At 41.3% G+C, this 12,347-nt stretch overlaps 1 protein-coding gene across 8 annotated transcripts in view; it reads left to right on the top strand.

Moving 5' to 3' along the window:
* The window catches only part of Ryr3 (ryanodine receptor 3), a 556,303-nt gene that overhangs the window by 356,276 nt on the left and 187,680 nt on the right, over positions 1 to 12,347 (top strand). For all 8 annotated transcript variants that reach the window (XR_013438866.1, XM_078049887.1, XM_040274327.2 and 5 more), the window contains exon 43: positions 5,914 to 6,049. Coding sequence is in view for 7 of the 8 variants with exons in the window: in XM_078049887.1 (XP_077906013.1) it covers positions 5,914 to 6,049 (136 nt within the window). In the remaining variant the exon portion in view is untranslated. The remainder of the gene's footprint in view (positions 1 to 5,913; positions 6,050 to 12,347) is intronic.

Genomic DNA, 12,347 nt, shown 5'->3' on the forward strand with positions numbered 1-12,347 from the left:
ATTATGTTTATATCCCACATTTTCTTTATCCATTCATCCATTGATGGACACCTAGTTGATTTCATTGTTTGGCAATTATGAATAGTGCTGCTATAACCATGCATGTATCAATATAGTATGATGACTTAGATTTTTTGGATACATACTGAGGAGTTTTATACCTCCTGGGTCATATGGTGCTTCCATGCCTAGTCCTTTTTTTTTTTTTTTGCTTTTTTTTAAATATGTTTGTATTCTAATTAGTTATATATGACAGTAGAAAGCATTTAGATACATCATACGTAAATGGAGTATAACTTCTCATTCATTTGCTTGTACATGATGTAGAGTTATACAGGTCATATAATCATATATGCACATAGGGTAATGTCCAATTAATTCTATAATTCCTACCCCCTGCTCCCTTCCCTCCCTTCACTCCCCCTCTGTCTAGTCCAAAATACCTCTATTCTCCCCCTACATTTATTATTATTAGCACTCTCATATCAGCCATGCCTACTCATTTCCATAGTGGTTGTACTAATTTACAATCCCACCGACAGTATAAAAGTGTCCCTTCTCCTCCACATCCTATCCAGCATTTATTATTGACATTGTACTTTCTAAGTGTGAAGGAGAGCAACCTAGTGAGGGGCAAGAAGGAGGCTGGACAGTGAAAGGTCATCATCTACTGTATAGAGGGTTCAAGAGCCTGAGGGAGAAGAACATTTCACCCTGACCAGGAGGTCAGGAAGGTTACTCAGAAAAAGTGATGACCAAGGGATAAGGACAGGCCTGTTAGCCACATTTTGGGGAAAGTGTCCAGGAGTATTGGGGCTCTGCAAGGAGAGCACCGTACACTGGAGAATCGGAGTGTATGACTGAAGCACAGAGTGCCTGAGAGCATGGCAAGAAACAGGCAGAGCATAAGGAATTGGGCTTTGTCAACAGTAGGATTCCCACCCAAGCAGAGCCACTCTGTGCTGGGCACACTCTCAGTCCTCCCCACAGTTAACTCATGTGACCCTCAGAACAAACCTTTTTATTATCACCCAGTTATGGGCAAGGATACAGAGGCAAAGAGATGAGATAATGTCCTAAGTGTCTTGGACTAAGTGGTCCCTGTCATATTATAGGGCCTCACTAGAGAACCAAAGCAATGGAAATCGCTGGAGAGTTCCAGGCAGAGCAGCAAGGCAGCACAATCTGTGCTTTAGCAGACACATCCTGATTTAAGTAAGAACTGACTACAACAGAAACAAGATTTCAGGCAAGGAGAAAGGTTAAGAGAGACTGCAGTCACCTAAGCACAAGATGGTGCTGGCTTCAGCTAATCTTGACATGGTGGACATAAGAAGGGCTTGAGTCCATGGGACTTTTAAGAGGACAAACAGTGGCCATTGATCAGACCGAGCCCGCCAGTTGTTCCTCCTAAGGAAAATAGGAGGTGGAGCAGATTTGAAGAGGCAGGGATGAGTTGGCTTTTGGTTGTAACGTGTGAAGTTCCCTGAGGCTCTCCCAGATGGCAATGTCCAGTGGGAAGTTGACTACATACTACTAAAGCTCGGGAGTACTCTCTAAGCTGCAGATAGAGTGCATGGGTGGCAACTGGGGCCCTGTGAGTAGATGAGATCCCTTCAGCGGCCAGCCTGGAATAAGAAGAGAAACACAGGTGGGCCTGAGCTCTAAGGACCACCAGTTTGTAAGGAAGACACCTATGAAAAAAAACATGAGCAGGTGAAGTGGGTGAGGAAAGCCCAGAAAATGTGTCTAAGAAGCTGAGCAGGAAATATATATATACATATATATTTTTTCTTCTTCTTCTAAACAGTGAATGTGAAGAGGCTCAGACAAGACAGATTGAGGAGTAACAGGAAGTAGGTGTCTCTTGATTAAATGATTACCACAGCAGGTGGCCTTTATCTGGCTGAGATAGCCACACAGGTGATGTAGACAATGTCATTGCCACTCCTGAAGGTCCTGTTGGTTCAGCCTTGGCAGGGAATCCCTGTCCGGGCTGCAGAAACATGTTCCATCTATTAGGATAAGATGATAATTACCCACCAGTAATTTCCTAAAGTGTTTGCCTTAGAAAATTCCGTTTCAAATGCAGTTAACTAATAATTACTGAGGGCCCACCCTAAACCCGGCAGATAAAATGCCTGTATTTCTGCATCTGACTTCTCCCAGGAGAAGAGCTTCTGTTGTGATATGAGGCTATACTAGTTTTCCAAGGCAGCCATAATCAAGTTCCACGGACTGGGTGGCTTCAACATTAGAAATTTAGTGTCTCAGATTTCTGAAGGCTAGAAATCAAACAGGGTGTTAGCAGATTGTTTCTTCTTTCCTTGGTTTGCAGATGGCCAGCTTCCCTACATCCTCATAAGCCTTTGCTCTGCATGTAAGCATTCCTATGAGGTTTTGTATGCCCAAGTTTCCCCTTCGTGTAAGGACACCACCCTAACATAATCGCCTCTTCAAAGCCCTCATCTCCGAATGCAGTAACATTTTGAAGTACAGGAAATTAGGGCTTCAGCATATAAATTGGGGGATGGGGGCATAGGGGTTTGTCTTTGAATTTTGTTCTTTAGGGTCTTGGCAATATCAAAGAAAAATGTTGTTTAAATGTGTTTTAGGCAGCTTGTTCGCTGCTGTGACTAAAAGACCTGACCAGAACAATTTTAGGGGAGTTAAAGTTTATTTGAGGGCTCACGGTTATCAGGGTCTCAGGCCATAAACAGCCAATTCCATTCCTCGGGGCTCAAGGTGAGTCTGAATATCATGGCAGAAGAGTATGATGTAGGGAAGCAGCTCATATGATGACCAGAAAGCAGAGAGCGAGATTAAGCTCAGCTCATCAAATATATACCCCAAAGGCACATCCCAATGACCCTCCAGCCGCACTCTATCCACCTTCAGTCACCACTCGGTTACTCCCTTCAGGGGGATTAATTCACTGATTGGGTTAATGCTCTCATAACCCAATCATTTCTCCTCTAAACATTCATGAATTGTCTCATACATGAGCTTTTGGGGGATAGCTCACTTCCAAACCATAACAAAATGATAATAGTTTGGGGCACAAAAAAAAATGTAAGCAAAAGCATTTTTATTATTTTGTCAAATTCAGTGAACATCGCTGTTCGATCTAATTGAGTCCCTAATAAAATATTAAGTTAAAAGGTGAAGTCAGAAAAAGTTTATTGAGTTTGTCAAATATGATTTTTATCAATGTGTCAGCATTTCCTTCCATTTTGATGGCATAAATGGAATCACCCTACTTTTGAAAATTCTGTTATGAACAGTTCCAGTCCTTATCACTTAGGGTTGATTGTAGTAAGCTCTCCTGGCTGCAAGAGGAATAAGTGAAAACGATCAGAAGAAATTTTCAGAAGTTGCTCCTCTAGGTCCCACAGCTTGTGCCAAAGGGACACTGCCTACCCCCATACAAACACCCCAAGATGCAAACTCTGTGCCATTGGTTTTGTGCATAATAGTTGTTCCCTCAATGCTGTGTCTACTCGTGGTCTCTATTTCTAGTGGAATAGACTTTAGTCAAATGCTAGTATTCATACATTTAAAGGGCAGTTTTTTTTTAAAAACTTAAGTGTTTTGTTAAAAGCAGCTAACGGGTCTCCTATAACAATGCTGTAACACAAGGATTTGAATTTCGTACCCACTTCAGTCTCTATTCATCTTTTAAAATGATACTGCTCAACAAAGATGCTGAGCCTCCCATGGAGGATGCAAGATGTGATGAGCAGAGGCGAGGAAGCCAGAAGAGGGCAGTGTAGGGATGATGGGCAGGTGGGACATCTGAAAAGAAGGATGAATTCTGATGCTCCCTGTGTAAGTGGTTAGGTTGGCTCAGCTCGGCCCCACTGACTTGTATTTATTCTAATGTTGGAAAATTATCCAAGTTGGTATGAAGGAAAGGACTTCCATTGATCACAAGAAAAATTAGGTCTATTAGTACTGAACACCAACCCTACCCCAACGTATGAACAGACATACACACGCTTTATTTTCCTGCCAGTAAAAGGTTCTGCACCTGTAGTCCTGAAAATTCAGGACTGGCTCCTTTGGACATTTCTCTGGCATTTTTTAAGATAAAATAAAATCTGAGCTGGAAACAGAATAGTATCTTCACTGTTTTCAGAGGGGAAAATGTAATGAAAGATTCTTAGAGTTTTGTCTTCGAGTTATTACACTCACAAAATAATGCAAATATAGCAAATATAACATCAGCAAACATAGTTAATTTAACAAACACTTATTGAATACTTCCTGTGTACCAGTCCCTACATATTAAAAACTGAGAATGATAGACTGGGGGTGCAGCTCAGTGGGAAAGCACTTGCCTAGTGTGCATGAGGCCCTAGATTCCATCTCTACCACAAGAAGAAGGAAAGAAAGAAAAAGATACCATTTCTAATTTTGAGGATGAACTCTCCTTTTTTATCCATGTGTTTAAAATATCAAAGATAAAATTAGAATAACAACTGCATTTTAAACAAAACTTATTTGCCAATCTTCTTGCCTGACACCTGCTGAAAAGAAGACAGAATCTATCATTTCTATAAGAATTTAGGCTGAGATTTTGTGATACTTGTTAGTTAATCTGGAAGCAAAGAGAAAACTCAAATTCTGGTTTTTACTGGGCCTCTTCTCTTGGCATTTGACTCTTGGCATTTGACTCTGGATAGCTGCTATTGATACAGAGCTTTGGTCAGGACCCCTGACTACATAGGGCCCGCCCATTATTCGGTGGCCTTGCAATACCACAGCCAAATGAATGTGGCCAGACTAGGTTCTACAAAGGGCTCTTCTCTTATCTTTCAATATGCACATTATTTAGGCTCATTTTTAAATGCCAATTCCCCATTGCATGAACAACAACAACAAAAAAAAAAAAACCTAGGAACTGACATAACAATTATAAAAAAAAAAAAACCTAGGAACTGACATAACAATTATAATCAATCTTATTGATTATTTGGCAACAAGTGGATTAAAGGTTCTTCTTACAAACCTACTGAATTATTTACTTTAAAAGTCTTGAGTGTTCCCTAGCTTCTAGGGAATGAAAGACCTTTTAGTTCCCAGAAGTACAGGCCTCATAGCTATCTCATAAAAACTCGGGCACTTTTTTTTTTTTTGCCTTAAATATATATGCATGGAGTTTTTCCCAATTTTTTTATTGTAGTGAAAATACATATAATACAAATTTTACTATCTTAACTATTTTTAAGTGACCAGTTCAGTGGCATTAAACTCGTTTATATGCAACCATAGCTACTATCTATCTCCATAATTTTTTCTACATTATAAAATTGAAACTACCCATTTAGCACTAACTCCCTGTTCCTTCTTTCCATAGCTCCTGGCAATGACCATTCTACTTTCTGTCTTTATGGTTCTGACTACTCTACCTCATATAAGCAGACGCGTGTAGTATTTGTCTTTTTTATGACTGGCTTATTTCACTTAGCATATGTCCTCAAGTTTAACCTCTGTTGTAGCGTGTGTCAGCATTTCCTTCCATCTTAAGGCTGAATAGTACTGCAAAGCATGTATATATCACATTTTGCTTATCCATTCATCCCTCAATAATCACTCAGGTTGCTTCTACATTTTGGCTACAGCAAATATGCTGCTTTGAATACAGGGCTCTGAGACCCTGCTTTTAATTCTTTGGGGTATATACCCTGATGTGGAATTACTGGATCACATGATAATTCTATTTTCAATTTTTTGAGGAATCACCATACTGTTTTCCATAGTAGCTCCGCCACTTTACCTTTCCACCAATGGTGCCCAAGGGCTCTCTATTTCCTCACCAACACTAAGTCTTTGCTGTTACCTTTTTCTTTTTTTTAATATAGTAGCATAACAGGTGTTCATGGACATTTACTTTTGTACTGTTCTTGGCAGGTGGTGACCTACCTGGCAGGCTGTGGCCTACAGAGCTGCCCCATGCTTGTGGCCAAAGGATACCCTGACGTTGGCTGGAACCCCATTGAAGGGGAGCGCTATCTGTCCTTCCTGAGGTTTGCCGTCTTCGTGAACAGTGAGTCCCATATTTTCTGTCCCTTTTATACCCAGACTGGCAAAATCACACATACGTATAAGGAAAAAAGGGGTTGTTTTCATTGCTTCCTGTTGATAAATATGAGAGGTTGTATGGGAGCTTGGCAACATGGACAGAGATCAATGTTTTTAAAAAGTGGAGTAAGTCAGAACTGAAAAGCTTCAAGGGAGAAGCTCATATCCTGTTGAAAAGATAAAGACACATCTTTATGGAGGTGCTGATGGTGGAGAGGATCTCTTTTTTTATACATGTATATTTTAATTTTGTTTGTTTATTTTTATGTGATGCTGAGTATCGAACCCTCACATGTGTGAGGCAAGCACTCTGTCACTGAGCCACAATCCCAACCCTAGAGATGATCTTTGAAGGGTCATGTTTCCAAGATTCTCTGGGAGAATCAAGCCAGACAAGGATCAAGAGTAAATCCAGAAAAGATGAAAGATGGCGGCGAAGGGAGTGCATCACCCCAGTGCGCCACATCACTGAGCCAGTGAAAGAAGATATGAAACGGCTGAAGGATATCTTGTTGGGAATTTCCAGTGAAATTGAGGCGCTACAGAATCTAATAGACAGGTTTCCATCGTGCGAGGTTCGGCAGTGGGAGCTCCATTTCTCCGCACGGAGGGTCGCATAGCCTGATCGCTCCGCGGCGGGTTGTCTGCGGCGCGCGCTGGGGATCGGCAGGGAGCCGGAGCGGGAGAACAGCGAGGAGAGGGAGAACAGCGATACGGATTCGGGGGGGGGGGGGGGGGGGGGGGGGGGCCCCTGCCAGTGATACATCGGCAGCGCTTGGTGCGGAGTTCCGGCTTGAGACAGAGGAGAGAAGCGGCGGTTCCAGTCACCGGTCTGACCACGGAGGACGGCGGCCTCCATCTTGGAGAGATGATGTAATCATCCCATTGTTCTGCTGATCTCAGCTCATTCAGCTACGGAACAGGTGAATTCAGGCTGGTATTTGCCTTCGTCTAGCAGACAGATTTCTTGCTCAGGATCGGGACTAGGGATCCTGTGGAGAATACTCTTGAAGGCTCGTGCCTGGCAAGGCGTGCGCCGGGCACTGAGCAGCGGGACTTGGGTTCCCGGGACTTGGGTTCCCGGGGCTAACCAGGCCCAGGTCTGAGGAATCTGCAGAGACTGCCTGTGAAGGCCAGCTCCGAGTGGAGCGTGCGCTGAGCTTGGGGCGACTGGGTTCTGACTCCCGAGACAGTTTTGGCCTGGGGCTGGGGAACCCCGGGGGTCGCTCGCTGGGGCCAGCTCCCAGCGGAGAGAGTGTATCCGGATCGGAAAGGCGGGGTTCTTGCTACCTAAGCTGCTTTGGCCCAAGGCTAGGGAACCAGCGGTGACTGCTTCTCGGCCAGGGTCCTGCTGGGTGCTGTGGGGGCAGAGTGGAGCTTCCACCTGCGCCCAGAGCAGGCCAAGTGACCCGCCGGCGTGGTACCATGAAACCCCAAATGCAGCTGGTGCTGAAGAGAGAAGCCGCCCACGCTTAGAATAGGACCAGCGACCCACTGGCAAGACAGGCCAGGTAGCTTGCCAACGTGGTGGACACGTAACACTGAGGCAGTCGCGTCACACTGGTTGGAGTGGGGGTGGAGCAGGGTCGCCGCCCAGGTCCGGAGGGGGCTCAGCGACCCGTTGGAGAGGTAGTCAGGTACCCCCATTGGGAGTGGGGGCTGTGCAGAACTGCGACCCACCGGCCTAGAGGTCTGCCAGCGTGGTAGACACGTCACACCAATTGGAGTGGGGGCACAGCAGAGCCGCCACCCACATCCAGATCAGGACCAACGACCCCATGGTGTGGTAGTTACGTTACCACAATTGGAGTGGGGTCAGAGCAGAACAGCCACCAGTGCCTGCAGTGGGGGCAGACCTGCGACCAATTAGCGTGGTAGACAGACCACCCTAATTAGGGGAGGAGCACAGCCACTACCCGCCCTGCAAGGGAGACTTCCCAACTATACAAGAGCAATATAAATAAATAGGAGGTAAATTTCAAAAACACAACAGTTGCACCAAGCAGGAAGAAACGCGAGCAGTATGAAAAGACAAGGAAAGAAAGGTCCACAAGCAATGCAGGTCATCTCAACTTTAGAAGAGGTAATAGCTGCAACAGACGGAATGTCAGATAAAGAGTACAGGATATATATGCTTCAGATGATCTGGAGTCTCAAGGAAGACATGAGACAGCAAAATCAGACAATGAAAGATCACATTGACAAACAAATCCAGGAAGTAAAAGATCAATTTCACAGGGAGATAGAGGTAATAAAAAACAAACAAATTGAAATCCTGGAAATGCAGGAAGCAATAAACCAACTTAAAAACTCAATTGAGAATACTAACAGCAGATTAGATCACTTAGAAGAGAGAACATCAGACAATGAAGACAAAGTATTTCAACTGGAAAAGAACATAGACAGCTCAGCAAGTCTGCTAAGAAACCATGAGCAGAACATCCAAGAATTATGGGACAATATCAAAAGACCAAATTTAAGAGTCATTGGGATACAGGAAGGCACAGAGCTCCAAACTAAAGGAATAAACAGACTATTCAGTGAGATTATACAAGAAAACTTCCCAGACTTGAAGAATGAGACAGAATCACAAATCCTAGAAGCCTACAGGACGCCGAATGTGCAAAATCATAAGAGATCCACACCTAGACACATTATAATGAAGATGTCCAACATACAGAATAAGGAGAGAATTTTAAAAGCTGCAAGAGAAAGAAAGCAGATTACATTTAGGGGCAAACCAATCAGGAAAACAGCTGATCTCTCAACACAGACCCTGAAAGCTAGAAGATCCTGGAATAACATATTTCAAACACTGAAAGAAAATGGGTTCCAACCAAGAATCGTGTATCCAGCGAAATTAAGCTTCAGGATAGAAGATGAAATTAAAACCTTCCATGATAAACAAAAGTTAAAAGAATTCACAGCTAGAAAACCATCTCTTCAAAAAATCCTTGGCAAAACATTACAGGAAGAGGAAATGGAAAATAGCACTGAAAACCAACAATGGGAGATAGGACAGTAAAGGGGGAAAAATAGTCAAAGAGGATAACAAATCAGGTTTAGAAACATCAATAAACAAATATGGCTAGAAGAACAAATCATATCTCAATAATAACCCTAAATGTTAATGGCTTAAATTCACCAATTAAGAGACACAGGCTAGTAGAATGGATCACAAAAGAAGACCCAACAATATGCTGCCTACAGGAGACGCATCTGATAGAAAAAGATATTCATAGACTGAAGGTGAAAGGTTGGGAAAAATCATACCACTCATATGGAATGCGGAAACAAGCAGGAGTGTCCATACTCATATCTAATAAAACAGATTTCAAACCAAAGTTAATCAAAAGGGATAAAGAAGGACACTTCATACTGCTCAAGGGAACCATACACCAACAAGACATAACAATCATAAATATATATGCCCCAAATAATGGTGCGGCTGTGTTTATCAAGCAAACTCTCCTCAAGTTCAAGAGTCTAATAGACCACCATACAATAATCATGGGAGACTTCAACACACCTCTCTCACCACTGGACAGATCTTACAAACAAAAGTTAAATAAAGAAACTATAGAACTCAATAACACAATTAACAACCTAGACTTAATTGACATATATAGACTATACCACCCCAAATCAAGTAGTTATACTTTTTTCTCAGCAGCACATGGAACCTTCTCAAAAATAGACCATATATTATGTCACAGGGCAACTCTTAGACAATATAAAGGGGTAGAGATAATACCATGCATCTTATCTGATCATAATGGAATAAAACTGAAAATCAACGATAAAAGAATGAAGGAAAAATCAAGCATCACTTGGAGAATGAACAATAGGTTGCTGAATGATCAATGGGTTTTAGAAGACATCAAGGAGGAAATTAAAAAATTCCTAGAGTTAAATGAAAACACAGACACAACATATCGGAATCTATGGGACACATTGAAAGCAGTTCTAAGAGGAAAATTCATTGCTTGGAGTTCATTCCTCAAAAAAAGAAAAAACCAACAAATAAATGATCTCATACTTCATCTCAAAATCCTAGATAAAGAAGAGCAAAACAACAGCAAAAGAAGTAGAAGGCAAGAAATAATTAAAATCAGAGCTGAAATAAATGAAATTGAAACAAAAGAAACAATTGAAAAAATTGACAGGACTAAAAGTTGGTTCTTTGAAAAAATAAATAAAATTGACAGACCCTTAGCCATGCTAACGAAGAGAAGAAGAAGAGAGAACTCAAATTACTAACATACGGGATGAAAAAGGTAATATCACAACAGACACTTCAGAAATACAGAAGATAATCAGAAATTATTTTGAATCCTTATACTCCAATAAAATAGAAGATAGTGAAGGCATAGATAAATTCCTTAAGTCTTATGACCTGCCCAGATTGAGTCAGGAGGATATAGACAACCTAAACAGACCAATAACAATAGAGGAAATAGAAGAAACCATCAAAAGATTACCAACTAAGAAAAGCCCAGGACCGGATGGGTATACAGCAGAGTTTTACAAAACCTTTAAAGAGGAACTAACACCAATACTTTTCAAGCTATTTCAGGAAATAGAAAAAGAGGGAGAACTTCCAAATTCATTCTACGAGGCCAACATCACCCTGATTCCGAAACCAGACAAAGACACTTCAAAGAAAGAAAACTACAGACCAATATCTCTAATGAACCTTGACGCAAAAATCCTCAATAAAATTCTGGCGAATCGGATTCAAATACATATCAAAAAAATTATACATCATGATCAAGTAGGATTCATCCCTGGGATGCAAGGCTGGTTCAATATACGGAAATCAATAAATGTTATTCACCACATCAATAGACTTAAAAATAAGAACCATATGATCATCTCGATAGATGCAGAAAAAGCATTCGACAAAGTACAGCATCCCTTTATGTTCAAAACTCTAGAAAAATTAGGGATAACTGGAACATACCTCAACATTGTAAAAGCAATCTACGATAAGCCACAGGCCAGCATCATTCTGAATGGAGAAAAATTGAAGGCATTCCCTGTAAGATCTGGTACAAGACAGGGAAGCCCTCTCTCACCACTTCTGTTCAACATAGTCCTCGAAACACTGGCCAGAGCAATTAGACAGACAAAAGAAATTAAAGGCATAAAAATAGGAAAAGAAGAACTTAAATTATCACTATTTGCAGATGATATGATCCTATACCTAGCAGACCCAAAAGGGTCTACAAAGAAGCTATTAGAGCTAATAAATGAATTCAGCAAAGTGGCAGGATATAAGATCAACACGCATAAATCAAAGGCATTCCTGTATATCAGTGACAAATCCTCTGAAACGGAAATGAGGACAACTACTCCATTCACAATATCCCCCCAAAAAATAAAATACTTGGGAATCAACCTAACAAAAGAGGTGAAAGATTTATATAATGAAAATTATAGAACCCTAAAGAAAGATATAGAAGAAGACCTTAGAAGATGGAAAAATATACCCTGCTCATGGATAGGTAGAACTAACATCATCAAAATGGCGATATTACCAAAAGTTCTCTATAAGTTCAATGCAATGCCAATCAAAATCCCAATGGAATTTCTTGTAGAAATAGATAAAAGAATCATGAAATTCATATGGAATAATAAAAGACCCAGAATAGCAAAAACAATGCTAAGCAGGAAGAGTGAATCAGGCGGTATAGCGATACCAGACTTCAAACTATACTACAGAGCAATAGTAACAAAAACAGCATGGTACTGGTACCAAAACAGGCGGGTGGACCAATGGTACAGAATAGAGGACACAGAAACCAATCCACAAAACTACAACTATCTTATATTTGATAAAGGGGCTAAAAGCATGCAATGGAGGAAGGATAGCATCTTCAACAAATGGTGCTGGGAAAACTGGAAATCCATTTGCATCAAAATGAATCTGAACCCCTATCTCTCGCCATGCACAAAAGTTAACTCAAAATGGATTAAGGAGCTTGATATTAAATCAGAGACATGGCATCTGATAGAAGAAAAAGTTGGTTATGATCTACATTCTGTGGGATCGGGCCCCAAATTCCTCAATAGGACACCCATAGCGCAAGAGTTAACAACTAGAATCAATAAATGGGACTTACTCAAACTAAAAAGTTTTTTCTCAGCAAAAGAAACAATAAGAGAGATAAACAGGGAGCCTACATCCTGGGAACAAATCTTTAATCCACACACTTCAGATAGAGCCCTAATAACCAGAATATACAAAGAACTCAAAAAAT

This window comes from Ictidomys tridecemlineatus, chromosome 5 (genome assembly GCF_052094955.1).
Source record: "Ictidomys tridecemlineatus isolate mIctTri1 chromosome 5, mIctTri1.hap1, whole genome shotgun sequence".
Taxonomy (NCBI): Eukaryota; Metazoa; Chordata; class Mammalia; order Rodentia; family Sciuridae; genus Ictidomys; species Ictidomys tridecemlineatus.